General features: G+C 39.2%; 1 protein-coding gene across 8 annotated transcripts in view; it reads left to right on the forward strand.

Annotated features, from left to right (window-relative positions):
* St7l (suppression of tumorigenicity 7-like) overlaps positions 1–18,163 on the forward strand; it is a 69,811-nt gene extending 51,648 nt beyond the window's left edge. For all 8 annotated transcript variants that reach the window (NM_001007639.1, XM_087620148.1, XM_087620151.1 and 5 more), the window contains 3 exons: positions 11,950–12,100; positions 15,224–15,316; positions 17,749–18,163. In NM_001007639.1, coding sequence (NP_001007640.1) covers positions 11,950–12,100; positions 15,224–15,316; positions 17,749–17,927 — 423 coding nt within the window. In that variant the 3' untranslated portion in view covers positions 17,928–18,163. The remainder of the gene's footprint in view (positions 1–11,949; positions 12,101–15,223; positions 15,317–17,748) is intronic.
* Positions 18,164–18,599: the final 436 nt, after the last annotated feature.

Consider the following 18,599-nt stretch of genomic DNA (forward strand, 5'->3'; position numbering starts at 1 on the left):
GATACATAGAGAGTAAGTCCTCTCTGAGTCAGGCATGGTAGTGCACACCTGTAGTCTCAGCAAGCGGAAGACAGAGGCACCGGGCATCTGTGACTTCCAGACAGTCAGAGCTACATGGCAAGACTCAAGCTCAAAAAAGCCAAAAACAAAAGAACCAAGTAGAGTCCTTGATGGCTGATCAGAAATTGAATCCTGTATGATGTTCAGAGGTTCATCCAATGTAGAAGATCATACCTCTTTAGTTTGTATTTTATTGGCTAAACATATATTAGCAGCGTATATAAAACAAACAAGGCAAAGAGGCCCTGAGTTGAGATTTGGGGTAGCACAGTAGAAGGGAAAATTAGGGAAATAGTGTTCAAGTCTACGCCCAAATTTACAGCACAATGAGAGGTTGGTTGCCTTTCTGTTATGGTGCAGTGTGGCCTAAGTAGGAGTGGTGAGCTGCTGGAGAGATGGCTCAGCCGTTAAAGGCTAGGCTCACAACCAAAATAGGAGTGGTGAGCTATGGAATGCTATCTTTGGTGCTATAAGGTGATGTAGAAAGGGGTTTTCCAAGTGTCCCCCAGCGTGTCCTCATAGCCTCCCTTCCCTTTCTCTTCTTTACTCCCAAGACTGGTAGGTATTCAGTCTTGCTTGTTTGTTTCTTTATTCATATAGCAATTCTGTTTACTTACTCTCTGGGAATTGTGTTCAGTCTCCCTAGTCCATACAGCCTGCCTGTCTAATCTCATAGAATGTGCACTGAGAACACTTAATTGCAGAGATAAATTGGTTCTTTGTGTGCATGACTGATCAAGAGCAAAGAACCTTAATTTCAGATGTCTTCAGAGAGGTTTTCTCTAACCTCTGCCTCTAAGAGGAAGATTATAAAGTGTTTTCATTACTTCAGGTCAGAATTGTATTGCTTTTGGTCAAAAGCTGTTGTAAGAGTCACAAACTAATAGAAGAGAGTAATCTAAGGATAAATTATAAAGATCAAAGCAGTTGAAAATTAAAGTGAACTTGAGTGTAAGCTTAGGTATGGTTTTAGACTCTTAAAGAGACCATCCATGCAGAAAGACCCTGGGTTCGATCCCCAAGCCCTGAAAAGAGGGCCTCATCATGCCTTTAATTATATCTTCCAGAGTAGTTTTAATTTTTATGTGTGTAGTGAAAAATAAGGAACTAGAGTAGATACTTAGAAACTAGATTAGTGCCAGGCATTTCTCTCACTTATTACCAATACAACAATCAGTTATTCTGAGGTCAGATAGGAGGGACAGCAGCACATACTGGATACGGCTTTGGTTCGTGTTCCAGCTATATTTTATTTGTTGATAATTTCCAAATTTATATCTTTTAATGCTGTCTTGCTTCTCACTTTCAGACTTGTATTTTACTATTACTATAGTAAAGAAGAAAGAAGTTTTTTAGATATTGTGTTTCAAATTAAATTTTTAAAATGTATTTAAAGTATTTTTTCATTTTGATATATGGCTTTGTTATCCCTTTCATTCATTAATATTTTTTTGTGATGATAATGGTGATGGTGTATATACAGTATATACCAGGCTGACCTCAAACTCAACAGTGCCCTTGCCTCAGCCTCCTGCGTTTGTGGAGAATGTCACCATGCCTGGCTTTCCTACATCAACTTTTCCCTATGCCCTTCTGAAGGACTAGCATATTATAACCTTTAAAAAGTCTTCAGATCCCTGGGTTCGGTCCCCAGCTCCGAAAAAAAGAACCAAAAAAAAAAAAAAAAAAAAAAAAAAGTCTTCAGATCTAGGCACTGCCACTCTCATCAATGTTGTGCACTTTCACTTCCTACTTTTAAAAGGTGCTCAGGAGACAGAGGCAGGCAAGTCTCTAAGTTCGAGGCTAGCCTGGTATATAAAGTGAGGTCCAGGACAGCTGGGACTATACATAGAAACCCTGTCTTCAAAACAAAACAAAATGGGGCTGGGGATTTAGCTCAGTGGTAGAGCACTTGCCTAGGAAGCGCAAGGCCCTGGGTTCGGTCCCCAGCTCCGAAAAAAAGAACAAAAAACAAAACAAAACAAAACATAAATAAATGAATGAATGAATGTTATTACTGAAACAAAGGGGTTTTTAAAATGTCAAGTATTTCAGAAGTCTCTAAAATAAAAACAAAAAGTTATTTAGCTAACTTCACTTTTCTGGAATTAATCATCATTTCTGCTTAATTGTATATTATCAGACATTTACATTCCTATCCTCTCCCTCTAACCCAAGACAGGGTCTCACTATGTAGTTTAAGCTGGCCTTGAATTTGCTAAAGAGTCTAAGGTTAACCTCATACTCATAGTTTCCCTGCCCCAGCTTCCCAAAGGCAGTGTATTTCACACAATTGCCCAGTATTTTCTTTGAATTTCTAACCATTTCTTGTGTGAGTGGCTAGTCAGATTCCTCATTGATCTTCCTGCTTTCAGCCCCTCTCTTATGCATTGCCAGTTTTCTTTTTTTTTTTAATTTATTTATTTATTTATTTATTTATTTATTTTTTATTTTTTATTAACTTGAGTATTTCTTATATACATTTCGAGTGTTATTCCCTTTCCTGGTTTCCGGGCAAACATCCCCCTCCCCCCTCCCCTTCCTTATGGGTGTTCCCCTCCCAACCCTCCCCCCATTGCCGCCCTCCCCCCATAGACTAGTTCACTGGGGGTTCAGTCTTAGCAGGACCCAGGGCTTCCCCTTCCACTGGTGCTTTTACTAGGATATTCATTGCTACCTATGGGGTCAGAGTCCAGGGTCAGTCCGTGTATAGTCTTTAGGTAGTGCATTGCCAGTTTTCTATCCAACCAGTAAATCTCACTTTGCTTTAAGACTTCTGTGTATTCCCTGTTGTGTACAGGGTGAGCACCAGCCCTTTAGTAGTACAGTGATGGCAGCTCATCACGGTCTGGCTCCAGCATCTCTAGGCTCCTACCACCCGCTTTGCTTCTCATCTGTCACTGTTGCTGGACTGATTGTGTCTCACACGTCTCCTGCCACTGCACACATATTCAGTGTCTCTTCCGTCTGCCATTCTCTAAACTCTTATCATACACCGTCTTACTTTAAAGGAGTCTTTGCTAGTTTGCTGAGCTGGAGCCTGTGTCCTGGTTTAAATATGAAATATTCTCTACAGGCTCATGTATTTTAAATTTGAGCACTTGGCTCCTAACTGGTGGTGCTGTGTTGGGAGGTTACTGAAGATTTTGGACATGGAGTCTAGATGGCAAATATAGGACTTGAGGCTTCTAGACTGGCTTTGTGTTCAGCTCAAGCTCCCTTCTGTTCTAAGATGCAACAAGCCATATCTCAATCTCCTGCTTCAACTGGACCAGCCATATCAGCCTCTCTGGCTTCCGTACAGTAATAGATTGTATACCTCATACTGAGAGTCAAAGTATACCCCCTCCATTAAATTGCCTCTTTCAGGTATTTGGTCATGGTGATATGAACTAATAGAGAAAATTGATGCCAGCAATGAATTGTGGTCTGTGATAAACCTGACCACATATTTATAATTGTTTCATTGAAAGGATGTGGAAAAGTTGGAGCTATGGACTAGAAACATTTTAGAATGCCATGAGTAGAGCTTAATGGGCCATTCTGGTAGGGGTTCTGTAGATCAGAGTATCTAGAAATGCAGACACGAAAGACTAAGCTCATGAACTTTCAGCAGGGGATAAGGACTATTAAAACTGAAGACTATTCATGTTACATTTCTGGCAATAGATTTGGCTACAATCTGCCCATGTCCTGAAATTTTGAGTGAGACTGAATTAAGTAATAGACTAGGGCTGACAGAATGGCTCACTGGGTAAAGACATTGGCTGTCAGATATGATGACCTGAATTTAATCCCCAGAACACACATTCTGGAAAGAGAACTAATTTCTACAAATTATTGTCTGACCTCCACTTATGTGCTTGCACACACACACACACACACACACACACACACACACACACACACAAATAAAAGTAGCAAATGTGTTTTAAGTACTGGACTAATTTGTTTGATGGAAGAGATTTTTAAGACTGTAAAATGATTAGGCTGTGACATAGTCCACACTGCTTTCTTCCAGATTCAGTGAAGAAAGCAGAGAGTAGAGCAGAAAAGTATGAAAACTATACATTTTGGCCTGGAAAGGAGCTTGAACTTACAGATAAGGCCAGTGAGGACAAAGTGGCCACTATACTTGTTAAAGAAATTAGCACCTTAGAAAAAGGCTTTACACTTTGTACTGGGCAAGACCCCACACATTAAAGTGTCTAGGGTGTGAACTGGAAATGAGACAGGGTTTCTCCGTGTAGCTCTGGCTGTTCTGGAACTCACTCTGTAGACCAAGCTGCCCTCAAACTCAGAGAGCTGGCCTTCTCTGCCTCAAGTTCTGGGAATAAAAACATGCACCACCATCACCTGGCAACTGGAGACCATTTTAGAAAATATTAAGGAAGAGTTCCTGAAAAGACAGAACCTTCATGTGCTGTGCTGAAGACAGCTACCTAGTGAAATGTTCTCCCTGCTGTGCACACAGATATTCAGAGGCTTCTGCAGCCATGCTCTAGCAGCTGTAGTTTGAGGCTGCCTCTCAAACTGTCAGTGAAACTTGACATCATCCCTATGTTGCTACTTTTGCAGGCATGCAGGACATGAGAGCAGTACAAGGTTCTAGAAAACTCCAAAGTTAGGCAATATGGAGCAGGGTCAGATTTGATAGAGAAGCCCCAAGAACTCAAGGTGTGATGCTGTGGAAGTGAAACTTAGGTTGCAGTAAAGACCCCCTTGGAGATGCCAGGAACATGAGATACCTATCAAAGAAAACTGCAGGCACTGAGTGGATTGACCCAAGAGAGTGGCCATGTGTGCTGCAAATAGTAGGCATGTAGTGGTGTCCACCCAAGCCTGGTGGAATTCAGGTGATACTACCCATGGGCTGTAGACACTGGGAATGATGCCCAAGTGTCTGTGCTTGCTGTGGGGGTCAACCTTGCTTTCATCTGCTTTCCCTTGTTATCCTCCTATCCCGAATAAGACTGTTTCATCTGTGCTACTGCATATCAGAAGTCTGTAAACTGTTTTTGTTTTCCTATAGCCTCATTTAAAACATAGTCTTGAGTCTCAGAGCAGATTTTGGGCTTTTGAATAGTGTTAGAATTATAAGACTATGGAGACTTTTGAAATCGGAATGAATAGTTTTCATTATGAGATGGCCATGATCCTGTAGGGGCCAAGGGAGGAATGTTATATTTAGAATGTGAAATGACCCTCCCCCAGCCTTATATGATTGAGCATCTGTTCCCGAGCTAGTAAACTATTTGGGAGGTTATGGAAACTTCTGAACATGAAATGAGGCCTAACTGGCAGACATAGGGAGTATAGGCTGGCTTTACTTCTGGCGGGAACCCTCTGCTTCCTAGTCCTTCAAGATGTAGCAAAGCACATCATAGTCTCCCCCATTGTGGACCCTGATGCTGCAGCCATCGTGTCCTCTCTGCCATGATGGACTGTATCCCCAAAATCATGAGCCACAATAAACCTCTGTTCCCTTTAGTTGCTTCTGTCAGGTTTTTGGTCAGAGTGGCATAAAGTAATGAATACAATATGGTGCTCCTTCAGCACCCTAGTCATATTTTAGCAGAGCAGGCTGTTTTTAATGCTTCTATTCCCTGTTGGTAAGAAGAGGTCCTCTTGGAGATTAGAGAGATGGATCAGCGGTTAAGAGCACTTGTTGTTCTTGCAGAAGACCTTGCACATCTATATGGTGACCCACAACCATCCATAAGTTTAGTTTCAGAGGATCTGATACGTTCTTCTGCCCTCTGAAGGCACCAGGCATGCATGTGGCACAGATACACATGCAGGCACAACACACACAAAATAAATAAACATTAAAAAAATAACAGTTCTCATACATTACAAAAAACTATCTTAAAAAATAAAATAGCCTTTTACCTTAGCCTCTATTTCATGTTAGTGCTCTACCTAATATATGGCACCTAATAAATATTGGTAAAGAAATGTATGTTATGTTTTTAAAATGTAGACATCAGACTGGGTAGTGGTGGTGCATACCTTTAGGCCCAGCACTCAGGAGGCAGAGTAAGGCAGAACTCTGAGTAAGAGGACATTCAGGGCTACACAAAGAAACTGTCTTGAAAAACAAGAACAAAATACACAGGAAAAAAAATTATAGAGATCAACATTTTATTCCCATTAACATTTTAAGCCATTTCCTTAAGTTTTTACAAGCTTTAGTTAATGATACATTTTACTTTTAAGGCTATTAGCATAATCCTAGCATGATGTTATTTCTTCTCATATTATTAAATAGTTCATTTTAATGAACTATATATATTAATTAAAATGTTGGTTCCATGTAGAGGCAGAAAGAGATATGTAAGATTATTGTATGAAGCAGGATGGTGGTGATTGATGCACACCTTTGATTCTAGCACTCTAGAGGCAGAGCAGGTGGATGTCTGAGTTTGAGGCCAGCTTGGTCTACATTTAAGACAGCCAAGGCTGCTCAGAGATGAGAGAGAGAGAGAGAGAGAGAGAGAGAGAGAGAGAGAGAGAGAGAGAGAGAGAGAGAACGAACTATATGAAATAAGAAGTAAGTTGCACGGCAGTTTGATCCAACAGTCAGTATAGTCATACAGGAACTAGGAACATAGCTAGTGTTACCATGTGCTTATCAACATATGCTTGGTCCTGTCTTTGGTCTCCAGCATCACAATGAGACATGTTCTATTCATGAAAAGGAATATAGGTGGACAAATAATTATCTTTATATTTTCTTTTATTCTTCAAACATGAAACTTTTCTTTATTGTATAGCTCTGTTAATATCTGTGGTTTTATATATCACAAGTGTACTTTTTTAAGAAGAAAAAACTAAAATAAGACCATCTTTCAGTTTTTCACCTTCTTCACCTAATAAAATTAAACTGTAGGTAGCAGAGTGGATTTCTTTATTTCTTCCTTCCTTTTTTTCATGATTGTTTTGTTTTGGTTTTGTTTCTCCAGAGTTAGAAAATGCCTTTGACAGGGCTGAGGTGATGATTCATTGGGTCAAGTGCTAACTGCACAACCACAGAGACCTGAGTTCTTTTCCCAGCACCCATGTTAAAGGCAGCTGTGGTGGCTTATGTCTGTAACTCCACGCCTGGGGGTTGGGGGAGGGCTGTCACATATAACAGAGATAGGCATGTCTAAGGGGCTCCCTGGCCAGCTGGTCTAGCCAAAACAGTGAGCTCCAGGTTCAGTGAAAGACCCTGTCTTAAAAAATAAGTTAATGAGGCCAGTGAGGTGGTCTTACAGGTAATGTACTTGCTGGTGATGCAAACTTGAAAACCCCAGAGCCCATGGGGTGGAAGGAGAAAACCAACCCCACAAGTCACTCTCTGACCTCCAGGCATGCATGTGTGTGCACATACACAGACTGCTGCTGCTGCTGCTGCTTAATGATAATAGTAGGAGCTCAACAATAAATAAACATTTCACAAACAGGGAGGGATAGAAGACATCTAGCATTGATCTCTAGCCCCCACAGACACCCATGGTTACATGCACATACACAAAGTGTCTCTGAATGAAAGCTGATATATGTGTTTGAAAACATTTCGTTGTATATATCAGCTCAGCTCAGTTCATTTCAGTTTTGGGTAGTAGAATGTGCTGGTAGTCGATGTGTAGGAAAGTATGAAAGACAGAGTTTCTGTTGTGCATTAACTTACAGCCTATACTGCATAGCAGAAATTCCTGAACGGCCATTACTGAAGAACATAAAATAAGTATTGGAATAGTGTTATATCTTATTTTAAGTGCATGTTTGCAAGGCCTGGCATATGTTGAGGACATGATCTACATTGTGCTGTCCACCAGGCCCATTAAATACATTAGGAACAAGATTTATTGACTTTATTTTATGAGTATTTTTTTCTGTGTGGAAATGTGTGCATCATATGCATTCCTGATATTCACAATACATTATATGGAAGTGAAATTATAGGTGGCTGTGAGCCACCATGTAGGTGCTGGGAATCAAACCCCAGACCTTTGAAAGAGCAGTAAATGCTTTAACACCACTGAGCTCACTCTCTAGCACCAGGTACTTTTTTTTTCCTTATATTTTAGGAGGCAAATTTTACTATTCGATAGAAACTTTTATTTTAAAGTCAAATTGAAAAGGATATTTAGGCTGAGGATTTAGCTCAGTGATAAGTTATTCTGCAACATAAATGGTTTCCTAGGTTCCATTCCCAGTAACACACACAGGCACATGCACACACACATACACATATGCACACACATGTGCACACACATGTACACACACACACACACATACACGTACTCTGGTAAAAGCAAAAAGTATTAAAGGATTTTTGCTGGTAGGTTTGATGTGATAATAAGACAGGAGTATAAGGAAAGGTTCAGTGTACCATTTTCATTCTTTGGTGACACTGGGTATTGATTCTATGGTCTTGTGTGTGGTAGGCAAGCACCACTGAGCTAAATCCCCAGTCAAGGGAAATTTTTATGAATAATTAACTTGAGCCAATATTGTTTCCCAAACCAAAACAAAATACAAATCAACTTTTAAGATATAAATATCTGAATTATAATTTTCTATTAAGTGTATCATATTTATTTATGTACTATGCATTGACACTGAGAAGAGTTGACATTAAAATATAGGTATATAGTTGCTGTTCAAAAATGTTTTCTGGACATATTAAATTGATATGCTATTAGCCAAATATCTTTGTTTACATGTACTCACAATAAATACTATGTTGTAAACTTTGTTTAAAGCATTCACATTCTGAATGAAAAGGGAACCGATTTAAGAATTAAACAGTTCTCTGGAGCTGTGACCTAGTCTTACGATGCCATCCCACTGTGATTACACTGTTTGCTTCCTACTGAAGAAGCTCTTAGTGCACTTGCAAGGAGCATAAGGAACCGTGTCAGAGGTCAGCCAGTGGAGTCCATTTTCCCACAGCCGCCTGGTGTGAGTGATCTTTTACTGTGCTTTAAAAAAAAAAAATGGGCCAGGATTAGAGAGGATTAGGAAGAATATTACCGTCCTGAATATAGACCCAGGGCACTGAGGAGAGGGAATCCAGCCAGGCAGCAAATGGGCTTCCCCTGACTAGGACACAACCTCTGCTGCATTCCTTTTAAGAAACTGAATGGGAAACACTAAGTCCCCAAACTGGATTAGTAAATAATCTCATAGTTTGGGACATCTGCTAAAATAAATTGATGAGCAGACTGCATTCTTACACTTGAGGACCAGAAACATCAAAAGGAGGGATAATTAAAGATGAGTCATAAGCTCAGTAACGCATGGAGAGGTGCACTTCATAAACAAAGAAAATACCATTTTAGATGTGTTAGTACAATGAATATGCAATACTCGTTACTTAAGGCTTAAGATTTGAAATCCTTACAACTTTTTTATTTTTAAGAGTCTTTCTGGATCTTATTGCTTATAAGAAAGCTTAAAAATTACAGCTTCAACTCTCTGTGTTCTTTATAACTTACATACCTTCAGTGTATGACTACATATTTTAAGACACCTTCTTTACACTTTACGTTTTTTACTGTATATAATAAATGTAGGATGTGGACTCGGTGACACATCATACAGTAGTAGCAAATTACTTATCTGCTCCAAACATGTCGAAGGGGAGATGCATAGACCTTAGTCTTAGGAGGAAATTTAGCTAACTAAAATTGTAAGGCTTCTTGATGTTGTCCACTCAGTATTAGATCTGATGCACCAGTGGCTGCTTTCTCTCTCTCTCTTAAGGAAAATCATGAAGTTGGTTAATGTAATAACCATGACTATCTTGATTTTAGCATCTGCTTTTGTGTTTCTGGTTTTTGACAAGCTGAAGATTGAGCTCAGAGCCTTGAACATGCCAAGCAAGATCTTCACCACTGAGCTGAGCCCAAGCCCCACACTTTTGTTATAGATTCTAAAATTAGAATACTTCCTTCGAGAGTTTGTGATAAGCTGAGCATGGTGGTGCATATCTATAATCCTAGCCTTTAAGAGAGTGAAGCAGATTTACAAGTTTGAAGCTAACCTGGGCTACATAGTAAGACACCATCTATGAATAAATGAATGAATGAATGGTATGAGGTAAAATTTGGTTCCATATGTAAAAAATAATTTATAATGGGCACTTCATTCATGTCTTAAATATGTGATGTTCTGTGCTTTCTGGCACAGTATCTGTGCTTATAATGGGTTGTGATTTGAATGTATCTTCTGTGCCACATCTGCTCCCTCCCAGTGTGATTATCCATATCCTGACCATCTTAAATATCAACTCCATCAATACATAGTTATTATGTATCTCAACATTACTGCTCCCAGGTGTTTATCCAAACAAAATAGACGTAGTTACAGCAAAGCTTGTATATAAAGACTTAACGGGCTGGAGAGATGGCTCAGCGGTTAAGAGCGCCCCGACTGCTCTTCCAGAGGTCATGAGTTCAATTCCCAGCAACCACATGGTGGCTCACAACCATCTGTAAAGAGATCTGATGCCCTCTTCTGGTGTATCTGAAGACAGCTACAGTGTACTTATATATAATAAATAAATCTTAAAAAAAAAAAAAAAGACTTAACATCACTTGCTTTTGCTTCTTGCTTGCTTTTGCTGATTTGTGTTTTGTTTTTGAGACAGTTTCTCATGTATGCCACCCAGCCTTGAACTCACAGTGTAGTCAAGGATAACCTTGAACTCTGATCCTTCTGCCTCGACCTCCTGAATATTATGATTGCAGGTGTGCATCACCATATTTTGGTGTATGGTAGATATGAAATCCAAGGCTTCAGGCATGCTAGGCAAACACTCTGCTTTACATACTCAGGCCAGCATTATCACTTCTAAAATCCAAAAAGGGGAAAGGATGCATGTCTAACGGCTGATGACTACATAAGTAAACATGGTGTATTTATGATGGTATCTTATTTGACTCTAAAGGGGTATGGAGTACCAATATGCGCTATGACCTACATGAACCTCAAAACTGCTAAGTAAAAGAAACTAGTCACACGTTTCCACATATCATATTATATATTATCATAACAGTATTAGCATAATATATTTTTCCATCTGTATAAAATGTTTAGAATAGGCAGTTATGAGGACAGAAATTAGGTTAATTCTTGGCTCACAATGAGGCAGTGAGAATGATCTCAGAGGCCTAGTGTCCCCCTGAGGTAATGAGAATGTGTCAAATTGACTGTGGTGATGGATGGCCAAGTTTTTTAATATTAAAAAAAAACACATTGAATTCTGTATTTCAGATAATCTAATTATATGCTATATGAATTAGATATCAAAGCTGTCTTAAAACCTTGATAAAATTAGTATTTCCTACCCACTTATTAATTGCTAATACTTTTATAAGGTCCCTAACACAGTTTGATTGTAATTGTTTCCTTAAGCCTATTTTTCATATTCTGATATGGGTTGGGATTTTAGTGTTTGAGTATCCTGTTCTGTACTTAGTGAATATTAATTAACTGACTCCTTCACAGTCAAATGTCCCGCCATAAAATGGGAATAAGAGAAAACAGAATCGATGACACATTATTTTCAAGAAACTGTATTGTGTGATTTTTATATTTAATTGTTTCTTGAAAAGTATTTGCTCTCGTATTATCTCTCAGTTTAACTTTCCATTTGTATTTTACAAGGTCACATAAGCTGTTTATCACTTTGTTTTTACCTGTAGGACAATTTTCATGTTGAAGGTTTGCATGTATTACAAGTACTTTAAATAGGTTTCAGTTGGAACTGCATGTCATTTTTTCAAGTTTAATATGTATGTGTTTAAACCAGTCTGTAATGTTTGAGCGAATGCTTTGTTTATGTGTCCCTTTAGCATAGTTTTAATCTCCTGGCATGGATGTGTTGTTTTGCAGTACTTATTAGAGATGAAGAGTTTAATCTTACCTCCAGAACACATTCTGAAGCGAGGAGATAGTGAAGCAATTGCCTATGCTTTCTTTCATCTGCAACACTGGAAACGAATAGAAGGCGCTCTGAATCTCCTGCAGTGCACATGGGAAGGCAGTGAGTATCCCTTGCCAGATGTAATGCTGATCTCTGCCTCAATAGTCACTGCATCCATGTGCAGTCTTTAAGATGAGATTGTGTAGTTTCAAATCATCTCTGTGGCATTATATTTTATAGAAAAAATAACTTAATGTATATTGATGTCACATTTAGGAAAGTGGAATAAAGAACTGTTAGGGTATTTTGCTAAATTGAGTATTTGTCCACTCAGAGTTCAGTTCTAGGGAATCCATTGCCCTCTCCCAATCTCCAGTGACACTAGATACACACTAGACACACACAGACACACACTGATGTGCACATATTCACACAGGCAAAGCATTCATACACATGCAAGTTTTTAAAAATTAAAAATGGTGTTTTTTGTTTTGTTTTCAGATGTAAATAGCATGAATTATTTTTCTAATAACTGATAACACTGTGTGTCCTGGTTTGTTCTCAGTCACTGTGATGAATGCTATAGCCAATAGCAATGTGAGGAGGAAAAGGTTTCTTTCTTCTCACACCTTACAGTTCATCACTGAGGGAAGCCAAAGCAGAAACTCAAGGCAAGAGCTTCATACAGAAACCATAGAAGGAACATTCTATTAGGTTGCTTCCTCTGACTTGTTCAGCTTGCTTTATCACACATCAGAGTCCCACCTACCCAGTCATGACACCACTCACAGTGGGCTAGGCCCTCCTACATCAGTTAGCAATTGTGACAGTGCCTTATAGACATGTCCCGGCAGCCAGTCTGATGGAGGCAACCCCTCAGTTGAAGTTTCCTCTGCTCAGGTGACTATAAAAACTAGCCAGTTTTGCAACTCTATTCTCTCTCTCCCTCTCCCTCAGTGTCTCATATGGTTCAGACAGGCTTCAAACTTATTATTGTGTAGCTGAGAATGATCTTAAGTTTCTGATTCCTGCTTCCACCTTCCAAGTACTAGAACTGCAAGCCTGTACCACCATACCTGGCTTCAGTTTGTAATTGTGGTAAAATATTCATTACATAAAGTTTATCACTGTCGTTGTTCTGTGTCCAGTCAATAGCATTGTGAGTATTCATACTGTTGAGTGGCCATCATCAGGTTTGTCTCCAGAGCCTTCTCCTCTTTCCACACTAAAGCCCCTCACCAGTGCTCTGGGTTCTGACTGATGGCTGTAGGCCCTTCAGATTTCACTTGTTTTATCTAACTTAATATTGACAGTGTCCATATGTGTTGTAGTATGCGGCAGTAGTTACTTTTTTGTTTGGGTTTTGTTTTGTTTTGTGGTTTTTCTTTTGAGACAGAGTCTCTTTTTGGCTGGCCTAGCACTTATTCTGTAGCTGCTGACCCCGCTCCCCTTCATCTTCTCCCTCTTTTTTGAAACAAGATCTCACTACAACCTCATTCTATGTCTAAAAAGTGTTCCTTTGTATTATAGTAGACAAACGAGCTAGTTAATTTATTGTTGTACCTTTTCCTTTTGACCATATATTGTCATCCGAGAATGTTATGACCGCACATAGAAACCTATAGTCATAATTGAAAACCATCTTCTAGATGTGAAATGCTAACAAAGAGCCTTTCGTTTACCCACCTCCTTCCCCTCGTTATCACTCTAGTGGACAGTGCCAGCTCCCAGAGGTACACTAGCAAAGGCCACTCTAGGCAGACAGGTCTTTCGATTGCTCTACTAGAACTATGGTATATATTATTAGTGGAAGCACTCAGCATGTCTGTCAGATACCACTCAAACTGTTAACTCGGGGAGGACTCAGTTTCAGCGTTCAGTCCATCTCCATTCAGGGTCTTTATAATCCTGCAGTTTTCATTTTGTTAGCTGCTATGACTGAAAGAAGGAGCATGACACAGGGGTCACTGTAGAGTAGGAAATGAAGATGGTGGTGTCTGATCCAGTCCCAAGGCTGAAAACTTGCACAGGGTCCAAAGGGTTCCTAAATATATTTCATTAGTAAGAAATGTTTTGTCTTGAGATGAGTCTCTTCATGTTCCCATTCAGGCCAGCACTAACTTGTGTTTGTGTAGTTTTCCTACCTTGGCTTCTTGAGTAGTTTATACTAAGGGTTCAAACCACCACAGTCTGTTGAAAATATGACTACTTTAAAATTAAGTAATAATAAAACTTTTCACTTTATTTATAGTTTTTCATATAGCTGAGCTCTTAGAACATAGATTTTTAAAGTTGTTTGGACCCAGTAGTTAGTAAGTCCCCACGATAGAGTACACACTTAGTGTGCTTGAGGCCCTGCATTCAGTGACCACCATGACCACCACCACCACCAATAACATGAAGACATCATTATCTGTGATCCAGGAGTTTGGGGATCTCTGTATTAACTACTTATTAACAACAGTCATACACTGGGCTTGACACTGACAGTGAGAACTCAGGAAAATTGAAAGTATGAGTTGAGTTGAGCCTGGGAGGAGTCGGGCTTCTTCCAGTTCATTACCAGGCACTGAAAGCCAGGGGCTTTCTCATTCATCTCTCACACGTCTCAACTGCTGGACGCTCTGCTGGGCCTTGAGGGCTTTTCACCGAGTGTATGACTTATGCAGCATTTCGTGCATCTGGATGAATGATTTCCTTATGTTGACACTGACTATTGAATGATGCTAGACAGAAGACTTTTACAGTCTCCAAGCCAGATTTGAATACCCTTTTTTTTCCCCAAACTTAACTTGTTTTACGTGTTTGGGCGTATGTCTGTACATTCTTGAAGAAGATCTTAGTAATCCTCATAGGTGGAAAACTAAATCAGCAAGAATGCTTTTAGCTTCAAAGCCAGGACAATTACCTTTATTACAATTTTTTGAAGATTCCTATAGGAAGCAGGATTTATACTTGTGGAGTTAAGTCCATGATTGTGATAAGGCGGCTGAAGCAAAGAAGGTCCCAGCCGATGTTACACTGTAACATTCGTTCCCTTCAGCCTCAGACTGGACCACCTACTGTTCTCTAAGTAGGTCTAGTTTCCCTATGCATTCTTCTCCTATGTGTTCTTCCGTTCACTTTATTTCATCAGAAATATTTCTCCAGAAAAAGAAAGTATAAAATGTCTGCAGAATAGGTTTGATTTATAGCATAGATGATAAATGAGATAAAATTGAATGCTAATGTATTTTTTCTTAGCTTTTAGAATGATTCCATACCCATTAGAGAAAGGACATCTATTTTACCCTTACCCCAGCTGCACAGAGACTGCTGATAGAGAGCTATTGCCTAGTAAGTAAATATTGCCATTTTCTTCAACTTACAAGTAATTATTTGGATTATTTTTAGATTGGTTTCTGTGTTAGTCACCTTTTTTGTTTGTTAGTCTCGTGTGCGTGTATGTGTGTGTGTGTGTGTGTGTGTGTGTGTGTGTGTGTGTGTTCACATTGTTGTGTGCATTTGGAGGCCAGATTCAGCTCAAAACTGGATATCCTCCTTGATGGCTTTCCATCTAATTTTTTTCAACAAGGTTTTTCACTAAATCTAGAGCTCAGATTCAGTTATGGTGGCTGGCCAGTGAGCACCACAGATCTTTCTAGCTCTAGAAGTGCAGGCATGTGGCATTTGGGTTCTCTGTATGAGTGCTGGTACTCTGAACTTAGGTGCTCATGCTTATACAAAGCCATCTCACCAGCCCTTCATCTCTCTGAGAGCTCTGAGTGTCCATGCCTAGTCTGTTAGCTGGATGCCAGGTTATTTGGATAAAATTGTCAGGGACCCTGATATTTCTTACTCTCTCACAAAAGAGACCCAGGAGCCACCATTTCTAGATAAGCAAAGGAGTCCTTTACAAGGCTGATACTCCAGGGTGGCACTAGATTGTGTGAGGAGAAACCTAAGGCTGGAAGCAAGGGGACACAAATGTTCTAAGGAGCTGATAATGAGAAAGCAGGTAGGACTTGTAGTGTAGGAGTAGTTAGGCAAGAACTAGATATCCTTGAAAGGGGAAGAAAGGAGGAGAAACTTCCCACTGAGGAGATACTCACTGTGGTAGAATGAACAAATTTTTAATAATGTGGAGTTCTAATACCCAGGAGTACTTAGTGGTTTTGTTTTTAATTCTCTGTCAACCTTGATATGACTTAAAGCTTTCTGGAATTTGCTTATAGACTCCTAAGTTGAGACTTGAACTATTCCCCCTAGTTCATATAGCTGTTTGTCATCTTTTATGCCTCCTGATAAATTTTTCTTTACAAGCCAGTGATGAAATTTGAACTTTTGTTCCAAGGGAGTGTTTCTGTACTAGTCAGTCATCCATTACACTGATGTATTAGCCAAACATTGACTGACAAGTGAATCTGCAGAAACCAGTCCAAAAAGAAATAATTAGGTCTCTCCTACAATATAAAAGTCTCATATTTTAGGAAGTTTTCATGTTAATTTTGTGCAGTCTTCTAAACATGAAAATAATACTATCTATCTTCAGGTTATTTCAACAATTAAATGAGAACTTTAAAAACCATAAAGTGCTTTAGGGTTTAGCTAATATTAACTTTACTGTCTTATTCCTTGTCTTCTGAAATACCAGAGTCTGTTTCTCTTTGTTTCCTGGAAGAAGTCAACCTCTCATGGATGAGGGATAGGGCAAAAGGGATTGCTGGTTCTCTGCCTACTAAAAGAGCAACGTTGACCATTTCTAATGCTTTCAGTGTTTACAAAGTTCAATCCTGTCGTGCTTTTTACATGAAATATGTCTCAGAGCTCTTGAAATCTTCTGAATTCTTAAAATGCATTTAGTTTTTGCTATATACTTTCTGAGTATAGCATAAGATATATAAAATATTATAGCTATTGAAGGACACTTGGGTATAACCTCTGTTAATTGTTATATTTTTTGAAAAGTGAAATTTATAGCTGACCCTGGTTCAGCATGGAATTAGTCATTCCTTACAGATACAGGATATTACATCAGGAATTCCTGGGTCGGTGTCCTAGCAGTCAATTTTCCAACTAATGAAGTTTTCACATAGCTTTCAGTTTAGGAGAAATGTATTGAACACCTACTGTGCAGTGGGCACTCTACAAGGTTAGCTCCAGACTATCGCTGTACAGGTACTCTGAACACTATATAAGAACGTCATAAGGTTGGCCGTGAGACTCTCAAACACTAAAGAGTAATACTTAGGTGTATAGGTGTGGCAAAATCAGACAAAGCACTTCGGTTATGAGTTGGTTTTCTCTTCTGTTTTCATAGCACTCACTGAAGTATCACACAGAGAACACAGCAATAACTGGGTAGAATTATTAAGCAGCGATTCTGGGAAATCCTCCAAGATATGTCTATCTCTTTATCTCTACTCTGCTTGCTGAGCTTTCAATGAACAAGGATTAATAACAATTCACATTTATTAAGTGCTTACACTATTCCTCATAACAACTCCATAGCAACTTCCACAGGGTTTAGTTCACAACTAACAACGGACAGGCCCTTTTTCAAAACCACCTCAGCATGACTTTATAGTCCATGTTCTTTCTCAGACCCCAGTACAGTCATCTGGCTGTGTGGATAAAGTGAATAGCTTGCTTTTAGCTTTGTTCTTATTCTTTTTAACCATGTTTTTAATTTTAAATTTTAAATTTTAAATTTTAATTTTAAAATATTACAATTGGTTTATGCTGAAATAAAACTTACTCTTCCTTCTTTTCCCTCTTTCCCTGTGCAGCTTTTCACCATGTTTCTGTTTACCCAAAGAAGGAGCTTCCTTTCTTCATCCACTTTACAGCAGGACTCTGTTCCTCTACAGCAATGATAGCGCTTCTCACACACCAGTTTCCTGAAGTCATGGGTGTTTTTGCTAAAGCTGTGAGTATGATCTCAAGGACTTGTGTGGAGTATTTATAAACCACTGCAGGAAAGCATCTCTGATCTGTCAGTGCTAACCCACACGAGCAGTGAACGACACTTGTAAACAGCAAGACCTGATTGTAAAGCTTCTGCCATGAATAGGTCAGACACAGTTCTGGTGATGTGAACTTACTTCTGTTGCTTAAAAGTTTAAGAGTGCAATGCTATAACATTATAAAGTTGGCCTTTGTGATTACTTTTGACGATTAATACAACATTCCTTACCAACTAAAGAGTGGTACAATTTTTCTTTATCATTAATGCATTTTCTTTGGTATTTGCAGACTACTAATTTTGTAAACAAAACTTTGACTTTTCCATTTAAATGATGTCATGAGTTCAAAACATTTGTTGATTTTAACTCAAGAGTAGAATTATGGTGGGGAATAAAAGTACGCAGAAGACACAGGTGGGACATTTCCCCGTGTGTGGGATATGCTTCTTGGCTCAAAAGTTCTCCTAATTTTTGTATCTGCATCGTTTCATTGACCCTTTCTGGTTCTGGCCTTAAGTATACACTGTGTCAGCCTTTATTTTAAATTCAAACCCTTCATGAACTGTTTTCCTATTTCCTGACTGAAGACTGACTTGCTTCTCTCTCTCTCTCTCTCTCTGCCCCCTTCCCCCCCGCCCTCTCCCTTCTCATCTCTCCCCTCTCCCTTCTCTCCG

The sequence above is a fragment of the Rattus norvegicus genome, chromosome 2 (assembly GCF_021556685.1).
Source record: "Rattus norvegicus strain SHRSP/BbbUtx chromosome 2, alternate assembly SHRSP_T2T, whole genome shotgun sequence".
NCBI classification, from domain to species: domain Eukaryota; kingdom Metazoa; phylum Chordata; class Mammalia; order Rodentia; family Muridae; genus Rattus; species Rattus norvegicus.